The 16,104-nt window shown below is 44.2% G+C and overlaps 1 protein-coding gene across 1 annotated transcript in view; it reads left to right on the top strand.

Moving 5' to 3' along the window:
• The first annotated feature begins 10,034 nt into the window (after positions 1–10,034).
• APPL2 (adaptor protein, phosphotyrosine interacting with PH domain and leucine zipper 2) overlaps positions 10,035–16,104 on the top strand; it is a 76,227-nt gene continuing 70,157 nt past the window's right edge. The window contains exon 1 of the mRNA XM_072655809.1: positions 10,035–10,696. Within this exon, the coding sequence (XP_072511910.1) occupies positions 10,643–10,696 (54 nt within the window). The 5' untranslated portion in view covers positions 10,035–10,642. The remainder of the gene's footprint in view (positions 10,697–16,104) is intronic.

Below are 16,104 nucleotides of genomic sequence, written 5' to 3'. Positions count from 1 at the left end.
AGACATGGAAAAGTGAAGAAAAAAATTTCCTCCTAACACAGTCTTCCTTCCAAATAAATAAATCCTAATATATTAAAATCCAGTAATGAAAGGGAGGAGAGAGTATGAGGAGGATGGATGCAAGAGGAGCGTCAGTGATATAAAAGCAAAAGACAGCAGTAAAAATATATATTTAAAAAAAAACAAAAAGGAAGTGAGAGGCAGTGTGGTACAGAAGCTAGTGAGTCAGATTCAGAGTCAGGATGATCTGGGTTCAAACTCCATCTTTGACACATGAGATCCTGGGCAAGTAATCCTCTCTTGGTGCCCTCCCAGGCCACTTTCTGTGATTAAATTGCATCAGTAGAAGGAGAGTTCACTACACTGAAGAAATCACAGATCTGGGTTTTCTTATTTTTCAGCAGGGGAGAAAAATCTAAAGACAAGAAGATAGAAAGAGGAAATAATAGCAATGCTGGTGGGGGAAAACCTCAGCAGGGAGGTTTCTCCCCAACTGTACTTCTTGCATGCCCCTACTCCAATAATTTCATATTTGTATGTTTTAAATGCTTTTCCCCTTGTCCATGATGTGCCCCCTTGCAAGGGCCTTGTAAGGTTCCTGTGATCAGGGATTATTTTACATTTTTGCTTTGTAGATTTTCTACCCCCTCCACTTTCTTTTTGTGACCCCTGACACGTAGAAGGCTCTTAATAAATGTTTGTGGCAATTAGATCAAATTGAACTCAACTAAATTGAATTCAGCAATTATCAATCAGCATTTAATTTACTCCTCTTATCTCTGAAATGCTATTGCATGACCTTAATTATTAGTGAAACCATTTCAAAAATTCATCCATTGTCATCTTGGTCATCTCCATAGCACGACATCTGCTGTCCTGCCACCATCTTCATCTATGGGTACCAGTGTTTACCAACCATCCCTCTATTCTCATGGCTCATAATTAAGTCTTTATTTGCTATAAGTGGTAGATGACTTATACCAACCATATTTTTCTCCATTTGCCACTGGGTCTCCTGAAGTTTTGAGTCTTCTGTCCTCATGACTTTGCTTATCAGTGTCAGTTTTTAATAAATGCACATATTTTCCATGACCCCAATCCTATTCTCCATGGAACCTAGTTATTTATCTTATGAACGGTAATATTCAGAGGATATAGGTTGCAAGAAGAAAAATCGTGGCTCAGAGCACAATTTTCAAACCGTATCTATCTCATACAAATACCTTGTCCTAGCTCTGCCTGGTGGGTGATCAAGTAAACCCCCATCGCCATCACCACCAGTGACTGATAAGCTCAATTCAATTCCTCAATGAACTCTTTGGTCCAGCCAAATGGGCTTTCTGGCTGTTCCACTCATATGTCATTGTGCTGGTTTCCTGTCCCCTCATGCCTGGAATGTCCTCCATCCTTACCTCTACCTCCCAGTGTCCCTAGTTTCCTGCAAAACTCAGCATAAGACCCACCTTCTGTTTTCCTGCCCTCCCCCCACTCCCCACTGTGAGCAGTCCGCCCCGCCCAATCATGAGGTGACTTTTGTATCTACATAAGAATACAAATGTTGTCTTCTTTCAGTAGAATCTAAGATCCCCGAGGGCAGGTCATATCTCCTTTTCACCTTTGTATCTCACTGTCTGGTATGGTGCCTAGCACATAGTGACTGCTTAATAGATAGCTTGGGATTCTGAGGCAACAGGCTCAAATCCTAAATCTGATATGAGCTAACTCTGTGACCTTGGGCACATCATTTAATCTCCTTGAACCTCAGTTTCTTCATCTGTAAAATGAGATTGGTGGACTAAATGGCTCCTGAGGTCCCTTTCAGGTCCCTGTGATCCTAAGAGTATTGATTGGATAAGCAGCTATGAATTATGTGTAACATACTAGGTGAGGCATGGGGGGTGGAGGGGGGCGGGGGATGCCAAGATGAATACTTGGACCTTTTTAAACACTTTGAACTGTGTCCTCCTAACTTTAGATATTTGAGTTTTTTGGTTCCTTATTGTTCAATTTGTGTGAGATCAAACTGAAATAAACCAGGGACTGTGAATGTTTTTTAAAAAAAAGCCCATCAAGGCACTTAACATCCCACTGGGAGGCGGATACATAATCTAGGTTGTAAAATATGAGGTAGAGAATGATGAGGGCAAAAAAATGAAATCATCCAAAATTCTCAAAGGATACTTGAGGAAGAAAACAGTGCTGCCAGCTGGAAAGCTCTGGGAAGATCTGGTGAAGGAAGCAGCCCCTGAGCTGAGCCTTGAAAGTAGAGAAGGATTCTGAAAGTCAAAGATGAGGTGGAAGAGCATACCTGGCACTGGGGAACACTTTAGACAAAGGCACAAAAGCCAGGGATGGCATGCCAACCTCAGGGAAACAAGCAGGAGCCCATAACATACAGTATGATACCAGACAAATCTGGAAAGATGAGATGGAGACAGAGTGTGAAATCTAAATGAGCATGAGTCATGGAGGGTAGGTGTCATACATGTCTATACATGTAGAGTTGGACAGAATCTTAGAAACGCATTTTACAGAGAAGGAAACAGAGATCCATAGAGGGCGACTTGCCCAAGATCACAAAGCTAGTGAGTATCAAAGGTAAGATTTGAACTCCAGCCCTAAGACTCCAAGTTCAGTGTTCTTTCCACCGTGATAAATACACCCAGATTTAAATCCTTTCTTGTATAAGTCTATGCAATTTGGTGACCTAAAATTAATACCTCTTGAAGTGAGTTTGCTCAAACCTTACAAATTATTTCTTTTGGGAGCCAAGATTAAATATGGAAAACTTTACCTCCAGGGAAAAATATTGAGTGGGGTTAGGGGAGAAGTGAGGGTGAGGTGCTGATCATTGACACTGGAATCCCTGCCTACACCCAGCCATCCCCTACTCAAGGTCACTTTGGAAGGCACAGCATGACAAGAGTATGGCAACTTAGAAGGGAGAATAAGAGAGAGGCAAGAGACTGGGAAACAGTCTCATTAAATTGGGAGTGTAAAAACTGAGACAGAAATCTTTTGGTCTCTTCCTTGTTTGATGGCTGAACTGATGTCTGCTATTGACTGAAAGCCAAGTTAGATATATACAGTTTTGATTACCAGATCTGGTAGATATCCTCTTATTGGGAGGTGAGAGATTAGGAGACTGGAAGAGATTTAAAGAAGCAATGTGGACCTAAACATCTTTGTGGCGTCTACAGAAAATTATCTAGGTTCAGTTTTCGTTAGATTTCTGGCCACTGGCCAGGAGCCTGGGGTGAAACCTGCCTTACCACTGCCCACAGAGTTTGGCAAATGTTTGGAAAAGGTTAAAAAAATTCTGACAGGATTGATTGTCTACAGAAGGCACCCGAGAACTGAGCAGAGAAAGAGAACACCAAATGGCCAGTGGAAGCAGAGACAGAGAAAGGCCTGAAACATTGATGAGTTCCTCCTGTTACTCATAGGGAGAGACCATGAAAATTCTATTCATTTTCCCCTTGATGTCTCAATACAGGTATTTATTGAGCATCTACCATGTTCCAGGGAATGTGCTAAGCACTGAAGATAAAAAGAGAAAACCAACACAGTCTACTGGAGGGAGGGAATGTATATATGTGCCACACACGCACACACACACACTAATTTCCATGGACAGAGAGCACCAACAACAAGGAGGCATCAGGATAAGCTTGCTAGGAGGTGGCTTCTGAGATGTATTTTGGAGGAAGTTAGGGATGATACCGGGTGGAGATGAGGAGGAAGAGCATTCCAGACATTGTGGGCAGCCTGCCCAGAGGTGGAAGGAAGAAAGGAAGAAAGAAAGAAAGTCAAGAGAGAGAAGTAGGGAGGGATGGACTATGCATTTATTAAATGTGCCAGGCACTTTGAAAAGCACTTTACAAATGTGATCTCATTTAAGTCTAAAAACAATCGTGGGAGGTTTCTTTTTTTTTTCTCCCCATTTTGCATTTGAAAAAACTGAAATAGACAGAAGTGAAATGATTTGCCCATGGTCCCACAGATAGTGTCTGAGGCCAGATCTGAACTCAGGTCTTCCTGACTCTAAGTCCAGGGTTCTACCTACTGAGCCATTCTGGGAAAGAGAATGCCCTGTATATGAAACAAGAGCAGAATTATCTGGCTGGAAGGTTGAACATTTGAGGGCACATTATATGTAGCACTACTGGAAGGGAAGGTAGAGATCTCTAAAGTCTAGCAGAAAAACTTGGATTTCATTCACCCCAAGAGCTGAGTGACACAGTGGATGGAGTGTTGGATTCAGTCAGGAAGACCCAAGTTTGAAAGCTTCCTTGGACACTTGCTAGTTGTGTGACCCTTCTTTTACCTTCTGCCTGCCTCAGTTTCCTCATCAATAAAATGGAGACAGTGATAGACTCTACCACACAGGGTTGCTGTGAGGATCAAATGAGATACAGATGAGTACAGCACTTCACAAATCTTAAAGTGCTCTATAAATGCTAGTTATTATCATTAATATTACCACCATTAGAATTCTATCTGATAAACTCAGACTTTAGAGTTTAGGAATGATGAGGCAGCTAATTGTCCAGGTCTCCTGGAAATGCTGTGGGGGTTAAGCTGAGGACTGAGCATTTCCCATGCTCTGAATAATCTCAGCCTAGAAGATGCCCCCTCTGTTGTGGCTTCTACAGGGATTCCAAGTGACTGGCCCACTGCTAACACAGGATTCTCTGAACCTCTCTTCCTGCAGTATAAACAAAGCCCAGCCTTAAGAGTCTCGAGGGGCTTGTAATAAACTGGACAAAATCACAAACCTCTGGTTCCTGGGATATTTTCCCCCACTGCTGTCCCCAGTCATAGTTGAGGCCATCTCTGGAGGGAACAACATCTTCTGTTCCACCCATGGATGCCTGGGATCCTTCCTGATCCATCTCAGATAACTAAAGAGAGTCATAGTTGGGTCAATGGGCTAAAAGTTAGGAACTCTGAGAAGTTCCTGTCCCTATTTCCCTATTGCTTGTAAAATGGTTTCCCAGGTCCCATGAAAGTCACAGAGCCAAATCACGTTGGAGAACAGAGGGACCTTAGAAGTCACTGGCTCCAACTGAACTCCATGGGATACAAACACTCTTTCAAATAGTCTGTTGCCATTGGTGGTAGACATACCTCCCCTGGGACAGAGATTTCCATCTGCAATAAGAAAATTCAGTTGATGCAAAGGAGTAATGAATTTAGTCAGATGACCTAGAATGGAATCTTGGCTCTTCTTGCTACCTGCATAATCTTGACTTTTATATGCCTCAGTTTCCTCATTGATAAAATAAGGGCCTTGGACTCAATGACTTCTAAGACAGGCTCCTGGTTCTAGATCAACAATCCTATGAATTTAAGTTGATTCAATAAGCATTTATTAACTGCTTACTATGTACCAGGTACCAGAGTTACCTGAAGCAACTGGGTAGTATAGTGGATGGAGCACTGAGCCTGGAATCATGAAGATCTGAGTTCAAATCCAGGCTTAGAGGCATACTAGCTGTAAGACCCTAGACAAGTCACTTAACCTCTATCTACCTCAAGTTCCTCATTTGTAAAATAGGGATTAAAAAAATAACACTTACCACCCAGGGTTGTTGTGAGAAACAAATGAGATGATATTTGTATAGCACTCAGCACCATGCAGGAATATAGTAGGTGTTTCATAAATGCTTATTTCCTCCCTTCTTATGAGAGAGAATAATTAGTACACAGAGACGGGTGGCCAGAATGTAGAAGTCCCCCTGCCCTTTGTGCTGGTCTGACCACATCTGGAATGTTACCTTCAGATAAGGGTGTAAGACATTGCCCAAATGGCCTGTGCCCAAAGGAGGGCATCCAAGATGGTGAAAGGAAGAAAGATGAGAAGACTTCTTGGAGGACATGATAGGAAGTATCAGACTTATCCTGGTTTGTCCAAAAGGCAGAAATGGGAACCACAAGGGGAAGTTTCCAAGGAACGGATTTCAGCTTGAAATAATATGAGAAGTAATCCAATCTAATATGACAAGCCAATAATCCAATCTAACAATTAGTGGACTGGGTTCTTGCAGGATGTGGTATAGATTTCCTCCTCTCTGGACACCTTCAGGCAGAGACAGAATGGCCACTTCTGGGGGGAGTTGAGCAGATTCATGGTTAGATATAGGCTGGACTAGAAACCTATTGAGGACCCTTCCAACCCTAAGACTCTGTGATTCTAGAATTACAGTTTCCTTTGATTTCAATATAGCCACATCAAGAGGAAGCTGCCAGGCATTATCAGAGCCATTTTCCACTCACCCCCCTGATTCCACAAATGGGCATAAAAGGAGGAAATACAGCATTTGCACCCATGAGGTTCTCCACCACCCTATAGTGGAACCACTCCCAAGCCCCTACCCTTCAGAATTCCAAACAGGTCAGTATCAGGCAGTGTGCTAAGCAATGAGGATACAAAGAAAGACAAAAATAGTCTTTGCCCTAAAGGAGCTAATATTCTCATGGGGGAGACAACATGTTAATAACTGAGTATACACAAGATGTATACAGAGCATGTGGAAGATAATCTGAGGATGGCAGGGAGAGGGAATAACTATTTTGTATAACACCTACTACATACCAGACATGGTGCTAAGTAAGTGCTTTTTACAAACATTTCATTTGATCCTGTGAGTTCTATTATTATCCCCATTTGACAGTTAAGGAAACTGAGGCAGACAGCACTGTAATGACTTACCATAGATCACATAGGCAGTAAGTGCCTGAAATGGGATTGGAATGCAGGTCTTCCTGACTCCATTCTCTTATGCTCCATTCATTGCACCAGCAACTGCCTCTAAGGGGAAGGCAGCACTAGCAACTGGGAGGTGGGGCAGGATGGGGAAGGTTTCCTGCTGAAGGTGGGATCTGAGCCGAGTCTTGAAGGAAGCCAGGAAAGCCAGGAGGTAAAGGTGGGGAGAACTCAGAGCATTTCAGGCATGGGGACAGGCAAGGCAACATTTCAGAGATGGAATGTCACATTCGAGGAACTACAAAATATGTAGGAGAGTAGACTATAAGAAGATGAAACAGGTAACAGGAAGCCAGGTTGGGAAGAGCATTCAGCACCAAAAAGAGTGTTTTATATTTGGTTGTGGAGGGAGAAGGTCACTGGAGCTCATTGGGGGAGAGGCAGTGACATGATCTGATCTATGCTTCAGAAAAATCAGCGTGGCAATTGAATGGGGAAGAATGGAATGGGGAGAGATTTATTAGCCACGTCACCAGCTCTTCCACAGCCTTTCTCCCCAACCTCCATAAGGGATTGTTCTAGACCCTCTAGGGCACCCCATCTCTCAGTGGCATCTCATCTAGGGCTAAACTGTCTTCTGTGACTTGCTACGTGTTCCCCTCACCCCACCTGGATGAACAGCAGCTCCTCCTTACAGCTCTGCAGGAAGTTCTCTTAGAGGGAAGGGGAACCCACTGCATTATAATGGAATAAGTACAAGGTTTGGAGTCGGAGAAGTGGAGGTCAAATCTGATTCTTCAACTCCTATTTAGCCTTGAATAAGTCATTTCCCCTCTCTGACCCTCAGTTTCCTCATCTGTAAAATGAAGAGTTAAACTCAGTGACACCTAAGACTCCCTCCAGTTCTAAGTCCTATTTCCTAGAATCTAAAAGGTGATGCTTGAGATGGTCCATTTAGGGAGGAGTGGGCCCTTGATTAGTAGAGAAGAAGCTAGAAGAATTGTGATAAAGATTATTTAAGATAAAATTAACTGATGTGAGTGATTAAAAGGGAAGGGGGCATTTTCTTCTTCTTGCCCCCTCTGTCAGAGATAAAAAGAGGTGGGAGGGAAGAAATATCCATAGACTCAGAATTTAGAGCTAGAAGGGACCTTACGGATCATCTAGTTCAATCTCTTCCTTTGACCAAAGAGGAAACTGAGACTTAGAAAAGTAAAGTAATTTCTCTAGAGCCATGTACTTATTTGGAGGCAAAACCAGAATTAAAATCTAGGTTTCCCGGTGCTCGGTTCAATTCTCTTTTTCCTCTATATAATACTAGCCAATGCTTGATTCTGGCCATTAGGTGGCATCATTGGCCTAGGACAGCTTGGCTGCTGTCCAAGGAGATTAGAAGAGAGATAAATTAGGGCAGGAGGAGGAAAGAGAGGCAGTGTGAAACAGGACATTCATGAACACAGGTTATTGGGAGTTCATAATTTGTAGGTTTCCTTCCTGTACCAGGGTGCTACTGCAGACACATCAGTGTGGCAATGTGGCCTGTGGTGGTAAGACCTTACTGACCACAAAGGAAGGAAATGCTGAAATGCCTATTTTGCTATCTAAGTACAATTAGTCCTCATCCTTCCCTTTTTTAGTGTGGGTCTGATGTTCCTGGGAGTCATGATAAATAGTGCAACAGAAAGAGTCTTTCTCCAAGGAAGGATTCCTCCAGGGAGGGACAGATAGATTGGTCAGGCAAAGAGCACTAAAAAAATGTTCTAGGTCTAAGCCTGAATTTGACTGCAAAAAAAGGGATCTCCCTCCCCTGGGAATTAATAAGATGTAGACTAGTGGGAGAAAAAACAAGAGGATTTCATGTAGAGCAGAGAAAGATACCCAAATAACTTTGGTTATCAAAATGGTGTCTTCTAAATAGAGGCAGGACCTAGATCTGTAAGTTCAATGACATGGGAACTTCCAGATGAAGAACTGCTTTCTACAAGTGAAGGTCATTATTTTCTCTCTAGCTACTAGTCTCAGAGAATTTCCTGAAGCATAGAGAGTCATGTGATTTGTCCAGTCACAGCCAGTAGGTCTCAGGGGCTAGACTTGAACCCAGGCCTTCTAAGATCTAAGGGTGCCTCTCTATCCATGCCACCACGATTGTAATACACAAGTTGCTTCTATTCAAAAGTCTCATCATAAGAAGTTTCTGAACAGCTCAGATAAATTCATCAGGATAGACTTTCGTCAATTCAGATTCAAAACATCCCAAACTGACTCCATCATGGCATCAGAGATTTTGAGCTGGGAGGGATCTTAAAGGCCATATAGATCAATCCCATTATTTTACATTTTGAGGAAACTGATATACAGATGTCTTGCCTAGGTCATACGGCATACCAGCCCTCCCTCTCCTCACCCCCTTTTATATTCTCTGAGTTAATAATCAGTTCCCTCAAGGTTCATTTCAAGTACCATGAAACCTTCGTTGGTCCCACAGTTGTGATACCATCATACAGGGAAGCAGTGAGATACAAGGGAATGTACGCTAGATTCGGAGCCAGAGGACCTGAGTTAAAATTCTGCCACTGACTGTGTCAATTAATGATTGGGATGTCATTTCGTCTTACTTATTTCGCCTCACTTTCCTTGACTCCTAATATTCCTTTCAACCTTAAATGTATGATTCTGTACTCTCCCTCACATCACTATTTATCTTAGGATCTGTCACATAGTAGGAGCTAATCTACTTTAGTTGAAATAAATCTTCCAGTGCTTCTCTATGGTCATTCTAGTCATCACTTCTTCCAGCATAGTAATATTCCATTCACAGACTAGTTTGTTTAATCGTCCCCCAAATGGTAGACATCGATTTTGTTTCTAGTTCTTTGACACCGCAAAAACTTCTACTATAAATATGTAGTGTGTGTGGAGGTTTTCCTTTTGTGTCAATGATAAAATATGCCTAGTAGTGGAATCTCTGGGTCAAAAGCTATTGGCACTTCAGTCTTCTAAATAGCATTCGGCAGGGATTACTAACCTGAATTTTTCCGATGAACTTAAAAAAATTAATAAATACATTAAAAATTGTAATTCAACATTATTATATCCTTTGTGATCCTGTATATTTTATTTTATATATTTGAAAAATATTATTCTGAGATAGGGAGCATAGCTTTCACCAGATACGCCAGGGGACTACGATACACAAAGGTTCCAAAACCCTACTCTGAAGACCTTTCCAACAACTCCATCCGATTTCCAAAGTTATTACCTACTTTTCTACGTTCTGAGGCCCCGCCCACTGTTAACATTCGGTTTTCTAGGTTGCTACACTAACATTCTAAGCTCTAAAGCCCCTCCTACTGTTGACAATCTGTCTTCTCTAAGTTGCTACAGAGTATACAATGTGCCAAGGTCTTTCCCAGCTTTGCCATCCTAGAGTTTACAGGGGGCTATGTCTGAGCGACCCCTCCCCTCTGGCTCCTGGTCTCCGGGCTTGTGGGGAGGTGAGAAACAGGCAGGGCTCCTCTTGAGGGCTCCCGCGTAGGAGGAAGCCTGGCCGGCCACACTTCCCATCAGGACCCGAGGACCGCCACACTTCCTGTTGATTCTTCTCCTGGCAGGAGCCTGGGTTGCGGGGGAGGAGCTTGGGGAGGGAGGGCAGGAGGGGTGGCTGCGAGCAGGCTGGCAGGCAGGCCGACTGGGCACCGAGGGGTGGGCTCCACTGTCCAGCCTCGGGGACTGAGCGTCTGAGCTCAGGGCGGCTCCGAGGCAGCCCCCGCTGCTGGTGCGCCGGGGAGAGCATCCCAACCCCGTCTGGACGCTGGCTCCAGGGCCGGCAGCCACAGCTGGGAGCCCTACGTGTCACTGAGAGCAGCTGCGGCGGCGGCTGCCGCGGCCCCCGGGGAGACGGACAGCACCCGGGCAGCAGCCGGAGCAAACACCATGCCGGCCGTGGACAAGCTGCTGCTGGAGGAGGCATTGCAGGACAGCCCCCAGGTACCGAGTAGAGGGGCCCCTCCCGCTCCCCTCCTGCTCCCTGCCCCTTCTGTGCTGCTCACTGCCCCTCCCTCCTCCTTACTGCCCCGCGGTCCTCACTGCCCCTTCTGTGCTGCTCACTGCCTTTCCCTCCTCCTTACTGCCCCTCCAATCCTGCTGCCTGACCCTCCCTCTTTATTGCCCCTCAGTCCTGCTCACTGCCCCTTCTCCTTACTGACCACTCTGTCCTACTTACTGCCCCTCACTCCTCATTGCCCCCCTCCTCATTGCCCCCCTCGGTCTCTCACCGGCCCCTCCCCCTTCTCACTGTCCCCTCCGTCTCTCTCACTGCCCCCTCCCTTCTCCTTACTGCCCCTCCCTCCCTCTCACGTCCCCCACTACTCCTCCTTCCTCCCTACATCTCATTGATCTCCTTAACCTTCTCACTGATCATCCCTCTCTTCCCTCTTCTTGCCCCTTCCTTCCTGTTCACTGCCCGCATCTCCTCCTAATTGGTCCTTTCCTCCCTTTTCATAGCCCCCTCCCTCCCATTGACCCTTCTGTTCTTACTACCCATCCTTCCTCTCTTCATTGCCCCCTCCGTCCAGCTCACTGCCCCTCCCTCCTGCTCACTGCCCCTCCCTCCTGCTCACTGTCCCTCCCTCCTTCCTCCTCATTCCTCCTCTCCTCCCTTCATTGCCCCCTCCTTATTCTTCCTACTCTTACTCCTCCCTCTTGCTGCCTCTTCCTTCCCTCTCTTTCACTACCCCTGCCTTCCTCCCTGGCTCCTTTAATCTTTCTTTAGGGGCTGGGGAGACAAACCTTCCTGAGGAGAAAAAATCTGCCAGGGTTCAGAGTCCTGTAGCCTGAGGTTCTTGAGCTGAAAAGGAACCTTGGAGATGATCTAGTCCAACCTATTCATTTTACACATGGGGAAACTGAGGCCCATAGAGGTGAAGTAACTTGTGTAAAGTCATGCAGATAATAAAACACACAACCAGAATTCAGACCCAGGACCTCTAATTCCAAATCCTCTTTGAGCTACACCACACTCATCCAATCTCCCTCTAGGGTGGCCTCTCCTAGAGTTACCTTCCTCTGCCCAATAGAAACCACAGAGTGGCTCACTTTGGACAGAGAAGGACAGCAGAAATAGGTGTCACCCTTGACCTTGCCTTTGGGTGAATGGTCCTAGTGCTGAGAGACAAGAGCCCTTGCACCCTAATCACAAGAAGAAACTGTAAAAGCAAAGTTTAGAGAGAAGATTAGAGATTTTTAAATGGGACCTGAGAGATTATCTATCCCAGCTTCCTCAATTTCTAGGGGAAAAATGAGGCCTAGAGAGAGGAGGATTGACTTAAACCTAGAGTCACACGGGTAACAGGGATAGGATTTGAACCCAGGTCCTCACACTCCAATTCTTTTCCTATGTACTAGCCTGCCTCACTGGGTTCTAGAGTATGTCCCATCAGTTTCAGTGTATTTCCTTAAAATAAATCACTTGGGTTCTGGGCAGTGAAACTATGTTCCCTAGAAGCATGTCTAGATTTGAAGTCAAAGGGCTGGAGTTCAATCCAACCTCTGAGATTTACAGTTTGTATGACTTGAGGCTAGTTGTTGTTTAACCTTCCTATGCTCATCTCTAAAACGAGGGAACTGAACTAGCTGGCTTTTGAGATCCTTTCAGCTCTAGGTGTTTGACCCTAAGTTACTTCTTCCTGGGGCTCAGTTTCCTCACCAGTAAAATGAGAGGCTTAGGCTGAATACCTCCCAGGGCCCTTTCTGCTCCCTCTGATGCTGTAATCGTAAGTCACATCATCCCCTTGTTCCTCAGTTTCCCTCCTCTATAAAAGGAGAGGGTTGGTCCAGAAAACCTCTGAGGTTTCTTCTAGTTTGAGATCTAGTAACCTGTGACCCTTTTCGGTCCGATGGGGAAGGTGGGGAGGAGAGGCTTTGTGATCTGGCTGGTGGAAACAGGCAGAATTTGGATTCTTTTCCCAACCTCCACCTTGATGTGTCAGCAGGTCTCTCTATCCCACAGTTTCCCCATCTGTAACACGAGAGCAATCACACCTGCCTCTGTGCCTCACCCAGTGGAATTTTATTAGCACAAATGAGAGGTTTGTAAAAAAAAAATTGTGAGCTCCCCAAATTCAAGGTGCTTCATATAGGTAATAAATTAGCAGCAGAATATTAGTGGTTCATAACTGAACATATCTCTCCCCAGGGTCATATGCACTCCTAGTCCATCTGAAGGTTTCCCAACATCATCCCATTAATGATGCTCCTCCCAGGTGCTCAGGAATCCAGAGAGTCTTCACTTTTTCCACACTGGTGCAGGATTGGCTGCTTCCTTTAGTTCACTTTAGCCAGTCTCTTCCTTTCATATATGCTCCAGGCCAAATGCTGCCTCCCAAGATCACCTTCACTGTCCTCATCTGCCTCTATACCCACAGCCTGTTGGTGATCACCAAGTCACTTCAGAGGCTGTGCTGCTTTGTGGCCAGATTCACTCCAGAACGCACATGAAGCCTTTTCTGACTCCCTTCGCCAAACAAGCTTGTATTCATCAATTCTGTACAGACTCATGTGTATACACATTGTTTCTCCCAGTAGAATGTAAATTCTGTGCAAGGGGGAAATTGTTTCATTCTCCATACTTGTGTCCCCAGTGTCTAGTGCACACATACACACACACACACACACACACACACACACACACACACACACCATCCCCTAGTATAATACCTTTTTGTTGTTGTTCAGTCATTTTCAGTCATATTTGACTCTTTATGCCCCCATTTGGGGTTTTCTTGACAAAGATACTGGAGCAGTTTGCCACTTCCTTCTCCAGTTCATTTTACAGAGGAGGAAACTGAGGCAAACAGGGTTAAGTGACTTACCCAAGATCACCAAGTAAGTGTCAGAGGCCAGATTGGAACTCAGGAATATGAGTCTTCCTGACTTTGGGACCAGCCCTCTATCCACTACAGCGCCACCTAGCTGCCCATGTGCCTAGCACACAGTAGGTGCTTAATAAATGCTTCTTGATCAATTGGTATCAAATACTGCCTCTCAATCAGTCTGCCAATCACCATTTATTAAGCACCTCTTGTATACCAGGGACTTCTTATGTCCCTTTGACATTTGCTAGCTGGGTGACCCCCAGACAAGGTCCTTTACCTCTCTGGTCTTGTTTACTTTCATCTACTCCCCTTCTTTCTCTTATGTACTTAATTTTTTACATGCTATCTTCCCCGTTTGACTTTAAGCTCCTAGTGGGCAAGGGTTGCCTTTGCTTTTTCTTTGAATTTCCATTGCTTTATAAATGCTTGGTGGTTGCCTGGCTGATTTCCTCATCATCTATAAAATGGGGCTAGTTGTACCCATAGTATCAGCTTGTTATGTGCTTTGTAAAGGGCTTTGTAAACTTTCAAGTGTGATGTAAATTTGGCTGCTATGGTTACTATTCTTTGCCATACTGGTGTGTTAGCTTTCAAACAGATCTCAGGATTTCCGTGATTTTTGTTGGTCACAACCACTTTGGACAAATTCATACCCAGTGGCCTAACTGCACCACTTTAATACAAATCAATCAGTAAACACTTATTAAATGCCTACCATGGGCCACACACTGAGGTCTTTTCTATTTGCAGTTCCAGCACTTAGCACATAGCAAGCGTGTAATGAAAGTTTTATTTGTTCATTCATTCGTTTATTCCTTCATTCACTGAGCTAAATGCTAAGATATGCAGGCAAGAAACTAACCACTGCTCATGCTCTGTAGGGAGAAGCAACATCCAAACAGACAAGACAGATTAAGGAAACACAGGATAATTTGGGAGAGGTGATACTAGCGATTGAGCCTGTTAGAAAGCCCTCCCATAGGAGAGAGTGCTGGAACTGAATCTTGAGGGAGGGATATGGGATTTAGAAAGACAGCAGAGAGGAAGGAGTGCATTCAAGTCATGGCTTAGAGCCAGCGCAGAGGAACCCAAAGGAGATAGCAGATGGAGTGCCACATTCGGGGAAACAAAAGAAGGCCAATTTGCCCGGACCAGAGAGTGGAATAATGTTTAATTGTTATAACACTAACACTAATGGTTCATTAAAAAAATCAAACCAAAATCATGTGGAAATAAGAAGAGGTGACTGTCATCCCCATTCTCCTGTCCGTTCCTGCCCTGAACTTACTGGTAGTGAAGCCATGGGGGATGGTCTTCTGCAGTAAGACTTACTCAACAACAAAAAGCAGACATTTCAACATTAAACACAAAAGACTAAGAGCAGAAAAGCGACTTGTCCTTGGACTTTTCCATCTGAATTCCATTGAACAAGATGATAAGAATAAGATTACAAAATAAATATCAGTCGATATTAACTATCAGTTATCAGCTAGGTGGTGCAATGAATAGAGTGCTCAGGTCTCCATGAGTTCAAATCTTGCCTCAGATACTTACTAAATGTGTGACACTGGGCAAGTCATGTAACCTTGTTTGCCTCAGTTTCCTCATCTATAAAATGAAAATATAAATAGCTAAAGTGCCTCCTTCACAACACTGTTGTATGGATCAAGTGACTAAACGTGTGTAAAGTACTATATAAAACCTTTATTAGCTATGAATGGCATCTCTTATTTTTGTGAGCTCTGGGTGTACAGGCAAGGAGAGCAAAGCACTTGCTAGATGACAGGTTATTATCTTTATAACTCATCTGTGGAATGAGCATGTTAATGACTACCTTATGCATACACAAAGCTATGTGTATATGCACAAAATATATACACAATACATGCATACAAAAAGGTTTTATACCTACACAGAAAAAACCCTTTTGCTGAATTTCCTCAGATCAATTCAGCTTGACAACGATGAAAATTAATTGCATGCTCTGTGCCAAGCACTGAGAATACGGGGACAAAACAAAACAAACCCAGCCCTCAAGGATCTTACATTCTATCGGAAAGTTATATGACTTGTCATCAGATGTATACTTTGTAGAAATGTGTGCCTGCGTGCCTATATACCAAGTAATCCAAAGTGATTGTAAAAGGGATCGAGCACTAACTATCCGATTCTCATAGAGGAGGCGCTATCCGAGCTGTGCGTTGAAAGAAGAGGGATTCGATGAGGGGGAAATGCTTCCTTTTCCACTCCCTCTTAATTCTGGTGCCTTCTCTCTGTTGATTATCTCTGCTTTATCATGTTGTTCATCCTTCCTTTTCAAAGAGGACCAATAATATCATGGCTGATGTCTTGACTTGTGCTTGAAATGGATTTGAGTAAGGCAGAGGTGGGCAAAATTTATCATATTTATGGGCAACTAGGTGGCACAATGGATAGAGCCCTGGGCTTGGAGTCAAGAAGACCTGAGTTCAAATCTGGCCTCAGACTCTTACTAGCTGTGTGACCCAGAGCAAGTCACTTAAC

Source organism: Notamacropus eugenii, chromosome 3 (genome assembly GCF_028372415.1).
Source record: "Notamacropus eugenii isolate mMacEug1 chromosome 3, mMacEug1.pri_v2, whole genome shotgun sequence".
In the NCBI taxonomy this organism is placed as follows: Eukaryota; Metazoa; Chordata; class Mammalia; order Diprotodontia; family Macropodidae; genus Notamacropus; species Notamacropus eugenii.
Note: the sequence above shows the minus strand (reverse complement) of the source record. Positions and strands in the feature narration are given on the sequence as shown.